At 35.8% G+C, this 20,312-nt stretch overlaps 3 protein-coding genes across 3 annotated transcripts; 1 reads left to right on the top strand and 2 right to left on the bottom strand.

Moving 5' to 3' along the window:
* Positions 1 to 384: 384 nt before the first annotated feature.
* LOC141673915 (uncharacterized) lies at positions 385 to 1,940 on the bottom strand. The gene has a single exon (XM_074480642.1). The coding sequence runs from the start codon at positions 1,938 to 1,940 to the stop codon at positions 612 to 614; it is 1,329 nt and encodes a 442-aa protein (XP_074336743.1). The 3' UTR covers positions 385 to 611.
* On the bottom strand, positions 1,789 to 3,488 carry LOC141673914 (receptor-like protein EIX1). The gene has a single exon (XM_074480641.1). It carries the CDS (start codon positions 3,486 to 3,488, stop codon positions 2,196 to 2,198), a length of 1,293 nt encoding a protein of 430 aa, XP_074336742.1. The 3' UTR covers positions 1,789 to 2,195.
* A 4,033-nt stretch (positions 3,489 to 7,521) lies between these two features.
* On the top strand, positions 7,522 to 8,283 carry LOC141673913 (uncharacterized). Its single transcript, XM_074480640.1, has one exon. The coding sequence runs from the start codon at positions 7,522 to 7,524 to the stop codon at positions 8,281 to 8,283; it is 762 nt and encodes a 253-aa protein (XP_074336741.1).
* The last annotated feature ends 12,029 nt before the right edge of the window (positions 8,284 to 20,312 follow it).

The raw sequence follows: 20,312 nt of genomic DNA, 5'->3' as shown, positions 1-20,312 counted from the left end.
AGTCCAAAATCAAATTTGAAGTCCAAAATCAAATCTGAAATCCAAAATCAAATCTTAAAGCAAATCTAAAACCAATTTCAATTTTGGTTGCAAATCCAAAACTAATATTAAATTTAAAACAGATAATTCAAATATTACAATTGTAACATCCAAATAATAGAATACTACAAAATCAATCAAATTACCCAAATTAAAATATCAACAATGATGGAAAGAATAAACTAAGAGCAAATTATAACTCTGAGAACAATCAAAAAATCGATTTATGGAACTTCAAATATGACCTCCACTGTTCAAAAATTTAGATACACATGATTAAAATTTTAGGATGATCCAACGATTAAAACTTCGGGAATTGTAAAAACAAATTATCTGATTTGGGACAAAAATAATAACGTAAATTTATTTATTTAACAATTCAACTAAACTTTCACGATCATTCCTAAACATGCTAGTCATATCACTCAACCTAACTCTGATGCTTCATAAGGGACGTGTTGCGTAACCAATGATGTCTCTGGCTTACACTATTGAAGGGGGCAAAAAGTTTATTCCGGGACATGATGCTTATATAGTTCACTAAAATTCCATATGTAGATGAGATAATGGTGTTAAACTAACTTAAAAAAGCCGAAGTATGCTTTTCCCCATGCATCTTTCTTCCATAGAGTGCACCAAACACCACATATACCAAAAACATACCCACAGCAGTAGAACAACAGATTTTCCAGCTCACTTTGAAAGTCATCATCTGGAGATTGCATAGTGGGAACATCAGAACCGACGTCAGAACCAGGGCACTTTGACTGAAGAGGCTTCCCACATAATAAAGGATTGCCTTGAAAAATAGACGCATCAGTGAGCGTCTGCATTTGATTTCCCACTGGTATCCTCCCAACCAAATTGTTGTGTGATACATTGAAGTGACTCAAAGAATGCAGCAATGAAATGCTGTCTGGAATAGGTCCTGAAAGTTGGTTGTTAGACAGATCAAGTGTTTCCAACCATCTCATGTTTCCAATTTCATTCGGGATGCTTCCTGTAAGATAGTTCCTTGAAAGGTTTAAGGTTCCCAGTGCTGTAAGGTTTGTTATTCCAAGTGGTATTTCACCTGTTAAATTATTGCTGGAAAGATTTATGATTTTGACCAACCCCAGAGTGCTGCTATATTCCATTTCTCTTCCTTTCGTCACCATAATCATTTGCTCGTTAAAATCCCAGCTGGCTCTAGTCATCCAGTTATTTTTAGTATTTGTAAGTGAGTTCAGATTTCCCAAACAGCTTGGAATAACTCCTGATACACTGTTCTCGGCCAGATCTAGGATATGAAGAGTTGATATATTGCACCATTTTTTAGGGATGGGTCCTCGGAGCTTGTTAGATCTCAGTAGTAGGATCCATAACCTGACTGAATCATTTCCTATCCACAGTGGTAGGGTCCCTGACAAATTGTTATCTCCAAGGTCTAGGCTCTGCAGGGACTTGCAATTCTGAAGAGACGACGGAATCTCTCCACTCAGACTATTGCTGCTTAAACTCAATATTTCCAGAAAAGATAGGACGCCAATTGAACTTGGGATTTGACCAGATAAGTTATTGCTTGCTATATCAAGAGCCCTTATCAGTTGAATATCACCCCAACAGTGTGGTAGCTGTCCAGAGAACTGATTTTCCCTTAAAGATAGAACTTCCAAAGCTGTCATTGTACAAATAGTTGATGGGATCATACCAGTTAGATGGTTCTTGGAAACATCAAGAATTGTCAGTTGTGTCATTTCACTGATATTGTCCGGGATAGGACCTGAGAATAAATTTTGTTGAAGAAAAACGTATATGGCATTGGTAAACCCCTGTGGCAGCGATCCCTCAAAGTGATTTCTCCTCAAGTCAACATGTTTAAGTTCTTGAAATTTTAACTTCTGTGGCAGCTTCCCCTTCATACTGTTATCAGACAGGTCCAGGAAGGTGACCTGGGATGATATATTAAAGAACCATTCCTCTGGTATGGTATCTTCAATTCCTGCATTTTGAAGGATCACATTGTTGAGTTCACTTTGTACACGAATCCAAGCAGGAAATATAGGACCCACTATACAGTTATGTAGCTCCAGAGACAAGAGCCTGAAAGGGGGATTCCATTCAGTTGTAAAATTGAAAACCAATGGTCTGGCTCTGTCTGTGCTGACATATAAATATCACAATCTTGTGAGATTCATGATATGGTCTTCTGTTATAACACCTTGCCAGTGGTTGTTTTCAAAATTCAGAACAGTGATCTTTGAAAGTTGCCCTAATGTTCTTGGAATAGTTCCGTTCATCTCATTGAGGGAAACATCCAATTCCTGCAAGAATGATAAGTTTCCTATAGATTCTGGAACAGACCCCCATAAACAGTTATGACTAATATGGAGTTGTTTCAGATACTTGAGTTTCCCCAGTGAGCTTGGCAAGGCCCCTGTTAACTGGTTGCCGCTCAGACTTAAGGATACCAAGCTGTTGTTGGGACAAACTGTGGTAAAGCTGTCAAAAAATTCATCTAGTTTACCTGTTAAAAGATTTCCCGAGAGGTTTAATACTTTTAGACCACAAAGATGTCCCAAGGATCCTGGTATTTGACCTTCTATTCCATAGTATAGTTGAGGATCAAGATTTTCTTTAGAGTCCTTGTTCCCACATTCTCTAGGAATATTTCCATTGAGATTGTAGTAGTCATTGCTAAGATCTAGTTTTGTAAGACTCGTGAGATTAGAAATCCAGTTTGGTATTGAAGACTGAATTTCGTTATTTGAGAGGTCAAGGACAGAAAGCAATGTCAAGTTGACATATGAAAGTGAAAGTGGGAGATTATCAAGGTCACAGGAATGCAAGTGTAACTCTTCAAGAAAAGGAAGCATATTGACTGCTTTAAACAACTCTGACCCTTGGCCGAGTAGGTTAACATTTCCCAGATTGAGATATTTTATGGAAATAAGACCCGAGAGCCATTGCAAGCGTTTGGAAGATAAAATGTATGATATTGGAGTTACAAAATCATTTGTATTAAGATCTAGATGTTGCAAGCTAGATAAATTTCCAAGATGAGGTGGAATTTCCCCCCCAAATGACGAGAAAGAGAGATTTAAATATCTCAAATTCTTGAACATTCCAAAGAATTCGGGGATTATAAGTCCCTCAAAGCAGTTCAAGCTGAGGTCAAGATAACCTAAATACTCTAACTCAAGCAAAGAAGAGTTTATCTCACCACCGAAACATGACCTTCTGGAAGTGGTAGATGGAAATGTATTGTGTAGGTCGAGCTTGATGACATTTCCTAACATGCTGCATTTGATGCCACTCCATCGGCAGCAATCAACACCAGTCCAGGAAGAAAGCCTGCCTACTGGATCTTGGAGCCCTCGTTTGAAGCTGAGAAGTGAGTCCCTCTCTTTATCTAAACAAGTGGTGGTGTTGAAACTTTCTTGTGCCAAGCTGAGCCTGATGATGTCCATATTGGGAGATACAATCACGATGGCTAACATAAAAAATCTGATGAGTTGAAATGGATAATTTAGTGTTAAGGTGCTATGCATATTTCTATCACAATAAATTTGATGGCTGTTTGGTCAATTGATTTCTTTTTCTTGAGATTGAAAGGCAGAGAAATCATCCACGTTTATTCAATGCTGAGCTCTTCTCAAATCCCATATGATGACTGAACTTGTACTAGGGATTGTTGGAGTTGCACACTTGTTTTTTTGTTTTGTATAGTTTGCTTACAAGAATGATTCCTCTACTTAAATTGCAGAAACTGTTTTCATTATCTTACGAAAATTTAGCTTCTGTCCACAACCTAAAAGACGAGGCCAAAGATTATAACATTGAGAACCTATCACAAATAACCGGCAGAAGGAACAATTAGGCTGTTTCTTGATAAAGAAAATATGGGGCTTGGTATCCTAATATGCAGACAAATGCACAATACCACAATTTAAACAAATTTTGATCAATATGGGGAAATGACCAAATACCACAATATGTGTGAAGATCTGCTTTTATGAACAAAACGGAAAAGGGGGAATGTTTAAAAATACCCAAAAATGGGGTGCAATGGCTGAAAATACCTATTTCCAAAATACATGACTGAAAATACCGTTTTGAATACGCATTTTGTAATTAGGTAAGTGTAATACGCATTTGAAAATTAGGTATCTAAGAAAATTACTAAATATACGCATTTGTAGTTTGGGTATTACCATTGAGATACGCATTTGCCAAATGCGTATTTTAAAAAAAATAAAAAAAATAAATTGGATACCCATTTAACAAATGCGTATCTAGTACAAAACAAGATACCCAAATTACAAATGTTTATCCATTTTCAGCCATCCACTACCAGAACGGGTATTTTCAGTCATTTGCACCAAAAAATTATTATTTTTAACATTTTTTCACGGAAAAGCACCGCCGCGCAGTGCTAGATTTCTGATTATAACTATAATGCATGTAAACAATTATTATTTGACTTCTCGATCACAAACACACATTAGTTGTTTCTTCTTCTGATTCACATATCCGAGTCAGATGTTGTAAACATTTGGGGAACCCTTAATGGCCATTGACAGAAATGATTTAAGAAGAAAACCCTCGAACTGAATATCTAACTCTATACATGTTTCAATTTTTAAATAATGAATTTAAGGTTGTACCCAGCTTACAACGCTCCCTCTATAGTAGGTTATGAAGAAGGTCATGGTGTTCATTCTCATTTTTTTTTTATAGAATTGTTTCAAGAGCTTCAAATTCATGACATAACAGGAAATCAAGTAGACATTTGATGATCGCATCAAGAATGACCACAACTCTGACCCAAGGTTGTTAATTGTTAGAACACCTAACAGACCAATGTGGTTTCTGTGCTTATTCATTTCTTGATCCAATTATTTGTGTAAGAAATGTGGTTTTTGTACTTAACCTATTGTACTAAATAAACAATTTTTGTTACACTAAAATCTATGCTCTTTATTAATAAGCCAAACTATGTATAATTTGGTGTTAAAAGTACCAAAAGTACCAAACTCTTTATTAATATTTATTAATAGGCGAAACTATATATAATTTGGTACTAAAATTACCAAATTTTGGTACTTAACTGAGATAAGTTAACTTCTATTCTCTATTAACTTCGTTTTTTGACACAAATCAACTTCTATACTTTGTAAATTTTATTTTATTTAGTTAGTGTATATTCAATTGTCTATTTACTTCATAAAATAAAAATATTTTTTAAATGATTTATAAATTATATTAAAAATTTATTAAGTTACGTTAAATTAAGTAAAATAACTTATGTTTATTTTTAATTTTAGAAAAACTATAAACTATTAGGTAAACTACTAACACGAATTGACATATATTCTCTGTAAACTTTATTTATTTATAAATTATATTAAAAATTTATTAAGTTACATTAAATTAAGTAAAATAATATATATATACTTTTATTTTGAAAAACTACTAACTACAAACTAAACTATTAACACGGATTGACTTCTATTCTCTGTAAAATTTATTTTCAATATCATTATTATAAAAATAATTAAGTAATAGCAAATTACTTTAGTAACATTTATTAACTTTTAAACTGAAAATTATTAATTTAACGATCGTATTTGTTATTGTCCATCACGTCGTTTATTTACTTTAAATTAAAAAACATATTTTAACAGTAACAGATTTATAGGTTATATTTAGATTATATTAAGTAATATTAAATTAAGTTTAATAACATCTATTTACTTTTAATTTCTAAATTAATTTTTATCGATAATTAAGTAATATTAAATAAACTATATTGAAAAGGCTAATTATAAGATAATTATCAAATTATATTAATTAATATTAAATTATCTAAAGAACATATATTTGGTTCATGAGATAGAGATATAATTTGTTTCACAAAAATAAAACTAATATGTTAGAATTCTATATCAAGTAAAACAATGCAAAACTAGAATTATAGTGGAAAATTTCATAATTGATTCGATTCTTTTTAACCACATAACTATTTTTTGCAAGTAACAATTTAATATTTGATATTAATATATTAATTTTAATTTGTGTTTCGCACGAATTATGAATAATTCTCTACAAATATTAATATAATATTTTTCGTCTCGGGTCTGTATTTAACACGTGTTATGAACTAAGTATCCTAATAAGCGCCCATAAGCGTCTCATTACTAATTAGTGGAGAAAGACAGAGGGTATATATATCAAACGGCAATCATACAGCTGCTAGTATCTAATAATTTGTATTTTCTAGCATGCGACGTCTTTTAAACAAATAAAATTGAGAGAGACACATGAACCTCTCCACATGGAGCAAAGTTATTCGCTTAAATACTGTCTCTTGCTTTCATTTGACAATTTTAAATTTATGCCCTGTACTCTTACCATGTGAATGAAGTTTATATGCACATTAGACAACTGAGTATAGAGAGAACCGGGCGGCAGTTTGAAATACAAGTTCAGATCATGCAGTGCCTGATTCTAAGTGTATGTCTGAGTGGTAGGAAACAGTATTAAATAATTTAAATGAAATAAAACTGCCTTTATTTCTGTACCAAAACTCTCACTCCAAACATGTTCATCAGTAGCTTTTGTTGTGCTCCGAAAGGGGGAGTGGATTGGAGTACTGGACAATGGGCCCATCCAATGCCAACATCCATCCACATCCACTCTCGCTGTTAACAAGAAAGATTATAATAAATAGAAAGAAAGAATACAAATAGGCTGACCATAAAAATTTTATTGATATCGAGGAATACATATTACTGTTGGACTTTTAATCTCAAACTTACTATTTGTTTATTTTGGTTAATAAAACATGTAATATTTATTTCCTTGTTTTGAAATGTCTGAGGCATACCAGTCCTGGCTGATTTGTAGGATCGTATAAATAAAGGGATTGTGGGAGAATCCTGTTAGGAAAGTAGTTTGATAATTCCTTATTTTTTGGGTTGCTGATTAGCCTTTAAATCTGATGTATTGTTTCGAAAAGATATGCAGTGAATCAATTCTCAGACAAACCTTTGTGCACTTTGTTTATCAGTTTCATAAACATAGACTTATACATATATTTGATAGTATATAAGTAAACAGGTTTTCAAGAATTGGTATCAGAGCCATGGAGACGGCGAAGGAGAATAACAGGGGTAAGGGAGGAGCATTTGGACTGAGTTATCCTATGCTTGCCAGGAGTAACTATACAGTATGGGCCATGAAAATAAAAGGGTTCATGCAAGCTCACGAAGTGTGGGAAGCGATCGAACCCAATGATCCCAAAGCACCAGTTGTGGAGAAGATGGATAAGATCGCACTGGCCATGATCTACCAGGGTGTGCCTGAGGAGATGTTACTTTCACTTGCAGAGAAGAAGACGGCTAAGGAGGCCTGGGAAGCCATAAAAACCCTATGCCAAGGGGCTGACAAAGTGAAGAAGGCGAGGATTCAGCACTGAAGTCTGAATTTGAGTCACTCAACATGAAAGATAGTGATTCACTAGATGACTTCACCATGAACTTGAATGGATTGGTAACAAACATACGAGTATTGGGGGAAGATGTAAAGGAGTCATATGTTGTCAAGAAATTACTGCGAGCAGTGCCAAGGAAATTTCTCCCAATCACTTCGACTATAGAACAATTTGGGGACTTGGAAAGCATGACCATGGAAGAGGCCATTGGCTCTCTCAAGGCATATGAAGAGAGAGTGCATGGAAACTCAGAGTCAAGTGGAGGCCAGTTGATGCTCACAGAAGAAGAGTGGGAAAAGAAAGAAGGACAGGAGAAGAAGCTGTTGTACACTCGAGAAGAATGGATGAATCGTTCAAATAGAAACAGTGTGGAGGCACCTCAGAGTCAGAGAAACCGGGGGAGAGACAAGTCTAGGGTGAGATGTTTCAATTGTAATGCATTCGGACACTATGCAGCAAAGTGCAGAAAACCCAAATGTAACAAAGAACAAAGACAAGAGGTAAACATCTCACAAATAGATGATGATGAACCCGCCCTGTTGCTAACACAGTTGGATAAGAAAGCTAGTGACCTGATGCTAGTAAATGAGAGTAAAGTGGTGCCTTCAAAATTTCCTGGCAACGGAGGGAACAAAACTGAATCCAATATGTGGTACCTTGACAGTGACGCTAGCAATCATATGACTGGATGTAAGTCAAAATTTACGGAGCTCAATGAAGGAATCACAGGAGTCGTCAAATTTGGAGATGGCTCAAAAGTCAAGATTTAAGGCAGGGGATCTATAACTTTCAAATGCAAGAATGGAGATGAACGCACCTTTCATGAGGTATATTACATCCCTAGCTTGTGTAATAACATTCTTAGTCTTGGCCAAATGTCCGAAGAGGGAAACAAAATCGTGATCAAAGGAGAACACTTGTGGGTTTATGATACAAATGATGACTTACTTATAAAAGTGAAACGATCGTCAAATAGATTGTACAAGTTGATCATTGAATCTAGTAACTCCATGTGTTTGATGTCGAAAGTAGAAGAAGAATCAAAACTGTTAGTCCCTTAACAATATAACAAGAATTACAGAAGGGGGGGGGGGGTTGAATGGAATTCTTGAACCTTTTTCTCGAAATAAAAATGTTCAACTCGAATATAGATATAAGTGTTTTGATTAGCACAATGCGGAATAGAAACTTAATTGAATCAAAACATAAGTAATTAAAAACAAGAGTCTTTAAAAACTTTCTGGTGGATTTAAACAATTCCACCAGAGATATATATTATATATCGAGAGAACTCTGTGTGCAAGAATGCTCACAGCTGCTTATAAATTGAACTACTGAAAATACAGGGAAATGCTAAAGATCCTGCTTACAAAGATTTCTCTGTTTTTGTATCTCAGCTCACTTGTTTCTATTTGCTACGTTCTTGGTTTATACATTACCAAAATTACAAAGTCAAAAAGACTGAATAAATATAAAAACTATCAGTCTTAAGCTTTGCTACTTTTCGTCCTTTATTACCCAGTTAATGGGCTTCCACAGTAGATTTGTATACATCTCGACGGCTGTGCTCAGCTTTCACTATTCAACTGCTGTTTGAATTCTTTATATGATCATCCATTGGACTTTATGAACATCCGTTGGATATATGATCATCCGTCGACTTTCTGAACATCTGTTGATGGCTTCATTGATCATCCGTCGACTGCTTTGTTAATCATCCGTCGGTAGCTATTTTGATACTTGACTTCATTTCACTTATGCAGAATTACAAGATACCATTTATATACAATTAATTAACCTATTCTACATATCTAGTTAAAGTCAACATGACTTATAGGTTACTACAGAATCTATACAAAGTTGTATACAGAACTGTGCTACAGACTCATTATTACATAAGTTACTCACTCGATGGATAATCATCCGTCGGGACTATAAAGAGTTATCCGTCGGGACTGTAATGAGTTATCCGCCGGGACTGTAATGAGTTATCCGTCGGGACTATAATTCTTATCCGTCGAGTGCTACATTATTTCACTAAGTAAAATCTACTTAGATATTTTGTTTATGAAATCATCAAGTACACAACATATGCACAACAATCTCCCCCAATTTATGTCTACTGGAATTGTAGCCATAAATTAAGAGATACTTGATAATAACAAAATATCCTAATCATACAGCTTTAAAGATAAGTAGATAATACTGAAAGTGCTTCAATTAATCAAAATGTACAAAGTTTGGCTCACAGTCATTTCAAGATGCTCCTCTAGCCTGAGCAGATTTTTCTAGTTTCTTGAAGGTCTGGATTTTCTTCCAAGCTTTCTGTTGTTTTCATCAATCTGATTTTGGAGCTGCCTGTGGAATTTCAGTTCATCAGATTCTGAGAGATCTAGCTTTTCTTGTATTTCCAAGAGAGTGTCATTGTTATAGATACTCAATTGGTCTTCTAACCTGAAGAATCTTCTCACACCTTTGTCATCCATGAACTCCATCAGCCAGTAGGGCCTTAGATGCACTCTTCTCCTTGTGTATGGGATGATTATAGTCTTTGGGAGTGCATCTTTAGCTATAATACTCCTTAGTTCTTCAATCTTCTTCAATACTAGTCTTCTTGCAGTTACATTGAACCCAAAGTTCTTCTTGAAGGATGAATAAACTTTAATCAGTATAGCTTGGCTTTCTTGAAGAATCCTGTGAAGTGGCCACTGAACCTCCCTTCCTCCTTTGTACTTGAACACTAACATTTCAGGTAGGTTCCTGTATGCATCAATTCCCCTCACTTCATCTAGTTTATCCAGATAGAGGTTTAGATCCGAAAATTCTTTGATGTCACACAAGTACAAGTAGTCTCCCTTGTTGACTTTGGGTTGAGCTTTAACTACTGATTTGGATTTGAGAGGTGACAGCTTCACTTTCTTGACTACCCTTGACTTTGTCCTTTTTGGCTTGCTAAGGATTGGTAAACTGAAGTCATGAATTGGTATGTTATCCCACTCTATTGGCTCATCCTTGGGCACAATAGGTTCACCATGAATATTCCTGTAGGGATCCACCACCTTTATATCTTCAAATACCACAGAGGGCTTTGATGCTTGAGTTGTAGCTGGTGTGGGTACCTTAGGAAATTGATCTTCCAATTCCTTGTCAACAATATCCAGTTTCCTTTTTGTTCTTCTAGCCAATTCTTTCTTCCTTGGGGATTTCTTCTGTTCTTCAATTTGCTTCCTTGATTCAGTGGCTTCAGAAGGTTGAGAGGGAATTTGTTGAGATGAACTTACAGCCTGTAGCTTGGCTAAGATAGCAATCTACTCTTTCTTTTGTTTAGCCTTCTTTGCATCTAGAGCAGCTTGCTTCTTTTCCTGCTTTAATCTTGCCTTTTCTTCTCTCTTTGCTTGAGCAAATTGAGGATGTCCAGCTATCACACAAATTTCCTTTCCATTTCTGAATATCTTAGCAATTCTTCTTTTTGAAGCTGAATCAACTGGATCTTTAAAGAAAGTAATTGATCTTGACAAAAGCTTCTTTTCATCCGGCTTGGGTGTTTCAAACACAGTATCCAAGGGGTTCTTTAAGGATGATTTTGAATAATTTACCCTTGGTTTAAGAATCATTTCAGCCTTTGGAGATTTGATGCAGGAAGATTATCCTCTTTCCAGATAATTCATGCTCATCTCATTCACACTGATTTGCTTGACTTGAGAGTGATGGATGGCTGACTTAACTGGCTCCTGAAAGGAATATGTCCTAAGTCCAATCATGTATTAGGATTTAGGAATAACTTTTATGTAATCTGTTTTGATTTCATTGATATTAATAAAGACCTGTTTTGTTTTTATCACGGGCTTTATCTATTTAACTGTTTAAATAAGATATACCATAGTTTAGAGTAAAGCTTTTTATGGATTATGATGAGATCATAATAGTGAGACCTAAAAAGATGATAACTCTAAACTTAAATAGTTCCTGGTCATAGGATTACTAACTGGTAATTAATAATCTGTAAAGATCGGTACATACTATGCTTGCTTCATTATGAAGGATGTCTGTTCTCATGGACATTTGTGTGGTGACACTATAGCTAGTATGTAGGTGCTTATTATAGAAGAAGTTCACTGAACATGACTCGCCCAGCTGAACAACTGATGGAGTTCACTCACGTGTCAGCAGTTGTTCGCTTAGTGATAGTTGTACAAGTATCCTTTGACTTGAGGTCATCATAGTCATCTTGTGTACACTGAACTATGCTTTGGTTTAGTTCTTAGTCTCCAGGGACAATTATTAGGGCTCTTCTGGGTATAGGAATTTGTACACGAAGATAGTGTATGATCAATAAAGGATCTACCCTTTCTAGTGAAGGAAGCGAATGTTCAAGGCTGATCCACTTATGCTAGTTCAGGAATCTCTGGCCAGAGTGAATGAAATTAGAAAGGAGATTCTAATTTGCATAGAACTATGCATAGTAAATGGTAAGCAAAGTGATTGAATTAGATAGGCTTGACACGAGATCCATGCCTTGTATTTAATCGGGACATTGTAGGGTAGAAGGAGTTTATTGTACGGTAACTATTCACTGACAGGTTCTTGGTCTTCTAAGCAATGAATTCATATTATCCGGATAGTCGCGATATGTTGAGAAGCATCACTCACGATGTAGAATAAATGTGATTAATTAATTAATCATATTTAATAAATTAGAGAATTTATATAAATAATGATAAAATAGTTTTATTATTATTTATTTCTACTACCGGCTTAATATTGAACCTACAGGGTCACACCATAAAAAGAGAATGATTTTATGGTGGAGGAATTAATTAATAATGGCTAATAATTATTTATTTGTGAAATAAATAATTAATTGGCAAATTTAATAATTGATTAAATGAGATTTAATTGATTATAAATTAATTAAGAAAAGTTCTTAATATTATTAATTAAGGATTTAATTTTTTGAAAATTAAATCAAAAGAGAGAATTATTTCTAAAGTGTTTAGAAAAAGGATTAATAATTAAAAGGTGTTTTAATTATTAATAAGAATAATAAATGGGATAATAATAATAATATTTATAGGAAAATTTCAGCTGAAACTTTTGCCTATAAATACACTATTATAGACCCTATTTTATTCTAACCCCAGAAACCCAAAAGTTTCAGAAAACCAAATTCTCTCCACCTCCTCCTCCTCCTAAAAGTCGTTTTCTTGGTGGATACCGGTGGAGTGCTTCACACTTGAGGAGCAACTGCTAAGGATCTCTGATCGTTGTCTCCGAATTATTTTTAAAGGTTAGATTCGATCCCTCGAATTTTTATTCACGATTTATATGTTTTTATTTGGATTTTGTGTGTGTAAAAGTGTTTTGCCATGCACCCGCTGCGTTAAAAATCCAACAATGGTATCAGAGCATAGGTTGTATGCATATAGATCTGTGGTAAAAATTTCAGAATTTTATGTGATTGTATGAATTAATTATGATTTTTACAAGTTATATCATGGATTAATTTTGTCTGATGAGAAATCGTTTCTCAGAATAATTTTGAATGTTCATCTGGGTTCTACAAGTGATGTAGATCGTCTGGGTATTTTTTTCATAATTTTAGGATGTATAGATTTTTTATTATGAATTTTTGAAGTTGTTTCAATTAAATTCGTATTAAATAATCATATATATATATAATTGTTAGTAAGTATATATATATATATTGCATCTCCTGTTTTGTATTGTTTGTACACTGCTGTTGCTGCTGTGTTGCACGGAAAGAGAAGAAGGACAGGTACGGCGGCACGGAAATCCGTGCGAGGAAAACGGCGACTGCTGATAACAGGACGAAGGACCGCGCGTCGACCACGCGCGCGTGGGGCTCACGCGCGGGCGTGCCACGCGCGGCGCGTGGAAGACACGCGCTGGTGACGTCATGCTGACGTCATCAGATGACGTCATGCTGACGTCAGCATAGGGGTTAGGGGCGCGTGAGGCGCGTGGGCGCGCGTGGGGGAGGTCTGACACGCGCCTGACAGCGCGTGTGCGCGTGGCGGCGCGTCGGACACCTTCTCGGGGCGCGTGAGAGCGCGTGGGAGCTCAGAATTGGGTGATTTTGGTGCCGTTGGATTCGTCTTTTCGAGACGCTTCTAATGGTATATTATATGATATTTTATGAAATTGTTTCGAACTGTTTATAGCTAACAGAAGTGTTTTTAAGCTATTTTTAGCTGTTTAAATTGCTTTTAAATACTTCATGTGATACATAGAGATGTATATTGCTTAGACGAATGTGCTAGATGATGTAACATGCCTACCTTGATGTTTATTCATGTTTATATATGTGATATATGCTTAGTTTATCATGCGATGATAGATTTAGGTGAACTTGAATGAACATAAGGCGTTTGTTAGACAACCTAGTATAGTGAAATTGTTTCATAACCTTAATAATAATATTATGAATACAATCATGAGATTCTTGTGTTTATGAAACACGTAATTGAATATGAATTTTCGATATGAGAGAAAGGATGATTCTGTCAACAACAGATTTCTATCTGTAAGAAAGGGTTATTAAGTGACGTCTCTTGACAATGCTCCACCCGATCTGGGAATCATCTGATTATTGATTTAAAATATTTAATTTAAAAGGAAGAATTTCTTTATAATATGATTATGATTGTAACGTAATATAATCCCTCTAAAATTAAATAATATCAAGTAGTAATTGGCCAATGATACAACGGGCTTGTGTCGGTCATAGCCTTCCAACATGATAGAAAAGTAGTTCTTATTTTTGAATCATTGTCGGTTTGTGCTACAGCCGAGGGCTTTGATTTTGAAATAAGAAATACTTGTCTATTATATAGAGATGTGTACATTGAATAAGAATCTAAAGGTCGGTACGTGCTACAGCCGTGGGCCTTTGGGGACTGATTCAATTGTACGGAATGTTGGGTTAGACTTGACTTAGAATATTGAGTTTGTCGTGCCACAGCCGTGACTCAATTATTCAAGAGGCTAAAGTTTGATTAGGGAATAACATGAGATGTAATTGACAAGAGTTGTCTGCCTATTGAACATTGCATGGCGGTTCGTGCTATAGCCGGGGTTGTGTAATGGAATGTAGGATCCCTATTCCCACTAGCATTATGAATGCTTAATTTTTCACATAGGGGGTTGAATAAATTAGGAAAACTAGTGGGAGCCACTTATGAATAAAGACCCGATTCATATAGTGTTTTGAAATGAAATCGAATATTTGCTAAGTGTTGTTATGTGTTTATCATTTACAAACTTACTTTGTACGTTATGTCTTCTGCACTATCACTCAGGAGCATACTGGATGCTCATAAATTGACTGGTCCTAATTATGCTGACTGGCTTCGAAACTTGAGAATTGTTCTCAGGATTGAGAAGCTGGAATACGTGATTGACTCACCTAAGCCTACTGAACCTGCTAGCGATGCGCATAATGATGAACATGTTGCGTATCGTAAGTGGATAGATGATGCAAATGTTGCTCAATGCATCATGCTAGCTTCCATGAACATTGAGCTACAGAAGTAACATGAGCATATGGATGCTCACACTATCCTCATGCATCTACAAGAGTTGTATGATGTGGCGGGGAGGACAGCTCGATATGAGATATCGAAGGAGCTGTTCGGTTGTAGGATGTCTGAGGGATCATCTGTGAATGACCATGTACTTAAGATGATCAATTTGATTGAACGTCTTGGACAACTTGGTTTTGCCATGGATGGGGAGCTGAGCCAAGACTTGGTCTTGCAATCGCTTCCGAGTTCGTTCTCGCAGTTTTTTGTGAACTTTCACATGAATAAGTTGGATGTCAGCCTGCCTGAACTCCACAACATGTTGAAGACTGCGGAATCGAATTTTCCCCCTAAGAAGAGTTCTGTTCTTCTAATTGGTGAAGGTTCCAATCCTAAGAAAAGGAAGAGGAACTCTTCCAAGAAGAAGAAAGTAGGTGAGAAAACGCCGGTTCCACCAAAAGCTGAAGACCCCAAGAGCAAAGTTGTTTGCTTTCACTGTAACAAGGTGGGGCACTGGAAGAGGAACTGCAAGGTTTACCTTGCAGAATTGAAGAAGAAGGGTAGTGAGACTACCGCTTCTGATTCAGGTATGTTCATGATAGAAGTGAATATGTCATTTCTACTTGGGTATTAGATACCGCCTGTGGTTCTCATACCTGCAATTTGTTGCAGGGACCAAGGAGAAGTAGGACTCTTGAGGAAGAGGAGGTGATTCTACTAATGGGAAATGGAGCAAGAGTTGCTGCTGAAGATGTAGAATCATTTCATTTATATAGGCCTACGGGCAAGACTATTGTTTGAAATAATTGTTATTTTGTTCCCTCGATTGTGAGGAATATTATTCCCAAGTTAGACTTGGATGGATTTTCATTTATTATTGAGAATAATGAATGTTCTATTCTTAGAGATAATATTCTTTATGGACGTGGTGCTTTAAATAATGGTCTGTATATATGTGACATAATTTACTTCAGATTGAACAAACTAATAAAAGAAAAGGGATGATGAAAATCTCACTTCGTTGTGGCACTGCAGTCTCCATTTAGTAGACATGGAGAGAGGACTGCAAATTTGCTAGGAATGGTACACACAGATGTATGTGGACCAATGTCTAAGCAAGCCATGGGTGGATTTTCATACTTCATTACTTTCATAGATGATAGATCTGGATTCGGATATGTGTTTGATGAAACACAAGTCTGAGGCCTTTGAAAAGTTCAAAGAATATAAGTATGAAGTGGAGAAACAAACCAAATATAGTATCATAATTCTTCGATTAGATCGAGGTGGTGAATACTTGAATGGAGAGTTTCTGGATTATCTCAAAGTAAATGGTATAGTCTCCCGGTGGACTCCTCCAGATTGGTATCTGAAAGGAGAAATCGAACTTTGTTAGACATAGTTCGGTCCATGATGAGCTATGCAAGTCTTCCAGTATTCTTATGGGTTATGCATTGGAAACCTCAGCATATTTACTGAATAAGGTGCCTTCCAAATCTGTTCCTCAAACTTCATATGAGATATGGAAAGTAAGAAAATCGAGTCTTAAACACGTTAAGATTTGGGGATGTCCAGCTTGTGTCAAGTAAGTTGACCCAGATAAGCTGGAATATCGATCCGTAAAATGTAGTTTTGTGGGATATCCTAAAGAGACTTTAGGGTATTACTTTTGCACCGATCATCGGGTGTTTGTCTCCAGACATGCTACCTTCTTGGAAAAGGAGTTTATCCTTGAAGGAAACAGTGGGAGCAAAATTGAACTTAATGAAGTTCAAGAAGCACAAACTACTACAGATCAAGTGGAAACACCTGTTCTGACTGAACAACCTTTTGTGGAACAGCCCATTCATAGATCAGGGAGAGTGTCTCGCCAACCTGAGAGGTAATATGGCCTTGTCATTGAGAATGACAATGAGTTGTCAATCATTTGATGATGATGACCCTGTGACCTATAATGAGGCTATGAGTAGTGTTGACTCAGAGAAATGGCATAGTGCCATGAAATCCAGAATGGAATCTACGTATACGGTATACAAAAGATAGATTATAGCAGATGACCAGGTGGAGACCTATAAGGCCAGGCTTTTGGGAAAAGGATTCAAACAAAGGCAATGGATTGACTTTGATGAAACTTTTTACATGTAGCCCTGTTAAAATCAGTTCGGATTTTGCTTGCGATTAATGTGGTTTAAAGCAAGCTTCTCGTAGATGGAACATCCGTTTTGATGAGACAATCAAAGAGTTTGATTTTATCAAAAACGTGGATGAACCATGCGTCTACAAAAGGGTTAGTGGGAGCGCGATAACATTTCTTGTATTATATTGAATTAGAGATGACACACATAACAACATAGCAGACCCTCTCACAAAGCTACTTTTTGAAAGTCACTTTGATCGTCATAAAGATGAGATGCGTATTAGATACCAGAGTGATTGGCTTTAGTACAAGTGGGAGATTGAAAGGAATATGTCCTAAGTCCAATCATGTATTAGGATTTAGGAATAACTTTTATGTAATCTGTTTTGATTTCATTGATATTAATAAAGACTTGTTTTATTTTTATTACGGGCTTTATCTATTTAAGTGTTTAAATAAGATATACCATAGTTTAGAGTAAAGCTTTTTATGGATTATGATGAGATCATAATAGTGAGACCTAAAAAGATGATAACTCTAAACTTAAATAGTTCCTGGTCATAGGATTACTAACTGGTAATTAATAATCCGTAAAGATCGGTACATACTATGCTTGCTTCATTATGAAGGATGTCTGTTCTCATGGACATTTGTGTGGTGACACTATAGCTAGTATGTAGGTGCTTATTATAGAATAAGTTCACTGAACATGACTCGCCCAGCTGAACAACTGATGGAGTTCACTCACGTGTCAGCAGTTGTTCGCTTAGTGATAGTTGTACAAGTATCCTTTGACTTGAGGTCATCATAGTCATCTTGTGTACACTGAACTATGCTTTGGTTTAGTTCTTAGTCTCCAGGGACAATTATTAGGGCTCTTCTGGGTATAGGAATTTGTACACGAAGATAGTGTATGATCAATAAAGGATCTACCCCTTCCAGTAAAGGAAGCGAATGTTCAAGGCTGATCCACTTATGCTAGTTCAGGAATCTCTGGCCAGAGTGAATGAAATTAGAAAGGAGTTTCTAATTTGCATAGAACTACGCATAGTAAATGGTAAGCAAAGTGATTGAATTAGATAGGCTTGACACGAGATCCATGCCTTGTATTTAATCGGGACATTGTACGGTAGAAGGAGTTTATTGTACGGTAACTATTCACTGACAGGTTCTTGGTATTCTAAGCAATGAATTCATATTATCCGGATAGTCGCGATATGTTGAGAAGCATCACTCACGATGTAGAATAAATGTGATTAATTAATTAATCATATTTAATAAATTAGAGAATTTATATAAATAATGATAAAATAGTTTTATTATTATTTATTTCTACTACCGGCTTAATATTGAACCTACAGGGTCACACCATAAAAAGAGAATGATTTTATGGTGGAGGAATTAATTAATAATGGCTAATAATTATTTATTTGTGAAATAAATAATTAATTGGCAAATTTAATAATTGATTAAATGAGATTTAATTGATTATAAATTAATTAAGAAAAGTTCTTAATATTATTAATTAAGGATTTAATTTTTTGGAAATTAAATCAAGAGAGAGAATTATTTCTAAAGTGTTTAGAAAAAGGATTAATAATTAAAAGGTGTTTTAATTATTAATAAGAATAATAAATGGGATAATAATAATAATATTTATGGGAAAATTTCAGCTGAAAATTTTGCCTATAAATACACTATTATAGACCCTATTTTATTCTAACCCCAGAAACCCAAAAGTTTCAGAAAACCAAATTTTCTCCACCTCCTCCTCCTCCTAAAAGTCGTTTTCTTGGTGGATACCGGTGGAGTGCTTCACACTTGAGGAGCAACTGCTAAGGATCTCTGATCGTTGTCTCCGAATTATTTTTAAAGGTTAGATTCGATCCCTCGAATTTTTATTCACGATTTATATGCTTTTATTTAGATTTTGTGTGTGTAAAAGTGTTTTGCCATGCCCCCGCTGCGTTAAAAATCCAACAGCTCCTTGACAAGTTCAAACTTTTTCTGTATCTCCTAATCAATCTTATCCCAGTTGATCAAACTCAACTTTCCTTTCTCAGCAACTTTCAAGTTTGCTGCTGCTGCTTTAATTAGATCTATACCATCTGCAACTGGTGGCTTGGAGACAGTAATTGAAGGTACACTTACTTTGTTGATTTGAACTTAAAGTTTCTCCCCCTCACTTGGTCATTTCTCCCCCTTACTTGGTTCTCTCTCCCTTTTTTTGTTATCATCAAGTTGAGGAGTTAGACCTTGTGCTTTAGCCAGTTGCATGAGAAGATTTGTCTGAGACTGTTGATTTTGAACAAGGATGGCCACAGAATTCTCAATAACTTGAACTCTATCTTCCAGCTTGGCCGGCTTCTTTTCAGAATCTGATTCTCTCCCCAGTCTCAGTAATAGATCCTGCATGGTACCATATGGCATGACTGAATCCAGCTTCTCAGAATTATAGGTCTTCAAGTCAGCTATATCCTTTTTGATTTCATCTACACTCAGATTCTGTCTGACTTGTTGTAGCTTCATTAGATGTAAAGAATCTAGGTGAGCTTGAAGAACAGCCTTGGTACCAGCATTTGAGCTCTTCTGAATGGCCTTTTGGATAGACATGATTTGTTTGACCAAGGATATATTGAATTGTCCAGGTGTGGATTCCTTAGTCAAGGCCCATTCAGGTAGATCAGGAATAGACCTTGGGCCTTCATCTCCCCCTAAGTTCATGCTTCCATCAAATGAAATAGAGTCATCATCATTAGAATTTACTCCAAATTCTTCAGATGGCTCATCAGCTGTAGGAGGCATTAAATTGACAGCAGCTTTATCCCTTTTTAGAGATTCTGAATTATGCACCAAATTTAATGTCTTTTCTGCCTCCTCATTGCCCTGAGCAGCCAACAATTGATAGGCTGACACAGGATGAGTAAAAGTGTCAGCATCCAAGGAAGTGTTATCAATTACAGCCTTGTAATGTTGCTGAAATTGTCTTTCCTTTTCAGCATCATCCACAATCATTGACTCATGAGCAATGGCTGTATCCACCCTTATTACTTCTGTACCTGCTTTTCTCTCATAATCTCTCTTTTGTTGCATTAGGGTCTCACCCTGGCTCCCCACCCTC

Source organism: Apium graveolens, chromosome 7 (genome assembly GCF_009905375.1).
Source record: "Apium graveolens cultivar Ventura chromosome 7, ASM990537v1, whole genome shotgun sequence".
In the NCBI taxonomy this organism is placed as follows: domain Eukaryota; kingdom Viridiplantae; phylum Streptophyta; class Magnoliopsida; order Apiales; family Apiaceae; genus Apium; species Apium graveolens.
Note: the sequence above shows the minus strand (reverse complement) of the source record. Positions and strands in the feature narration are given on the sequence as shown.

What these genes read in the sequence shown, in the direction of transcription:
- LOC141673914 (XM_074480641.1), bottom strand. Translation starts at nt 3,488, where the DNA reads ATGGACATCATCAGGCTCAGCTTGGCACAAGAAAGTTTCAACACCACC.
- LOC141673915 (XM_074480642.1), bottom strand. Translation starts at nt 1,940, where the DNA reads ATGAAGGGGAAGCTGCCACAGAAGTTAAAATTTCAAGAACTTAAACAT.
- LOC141673913 (XM_074480640.1), top strand. Translation starts at nt 7,522, where the DNA reads ATGAAAGATAGTGATTCACTAGATGACTTCACCATGAACTTGAATGGA.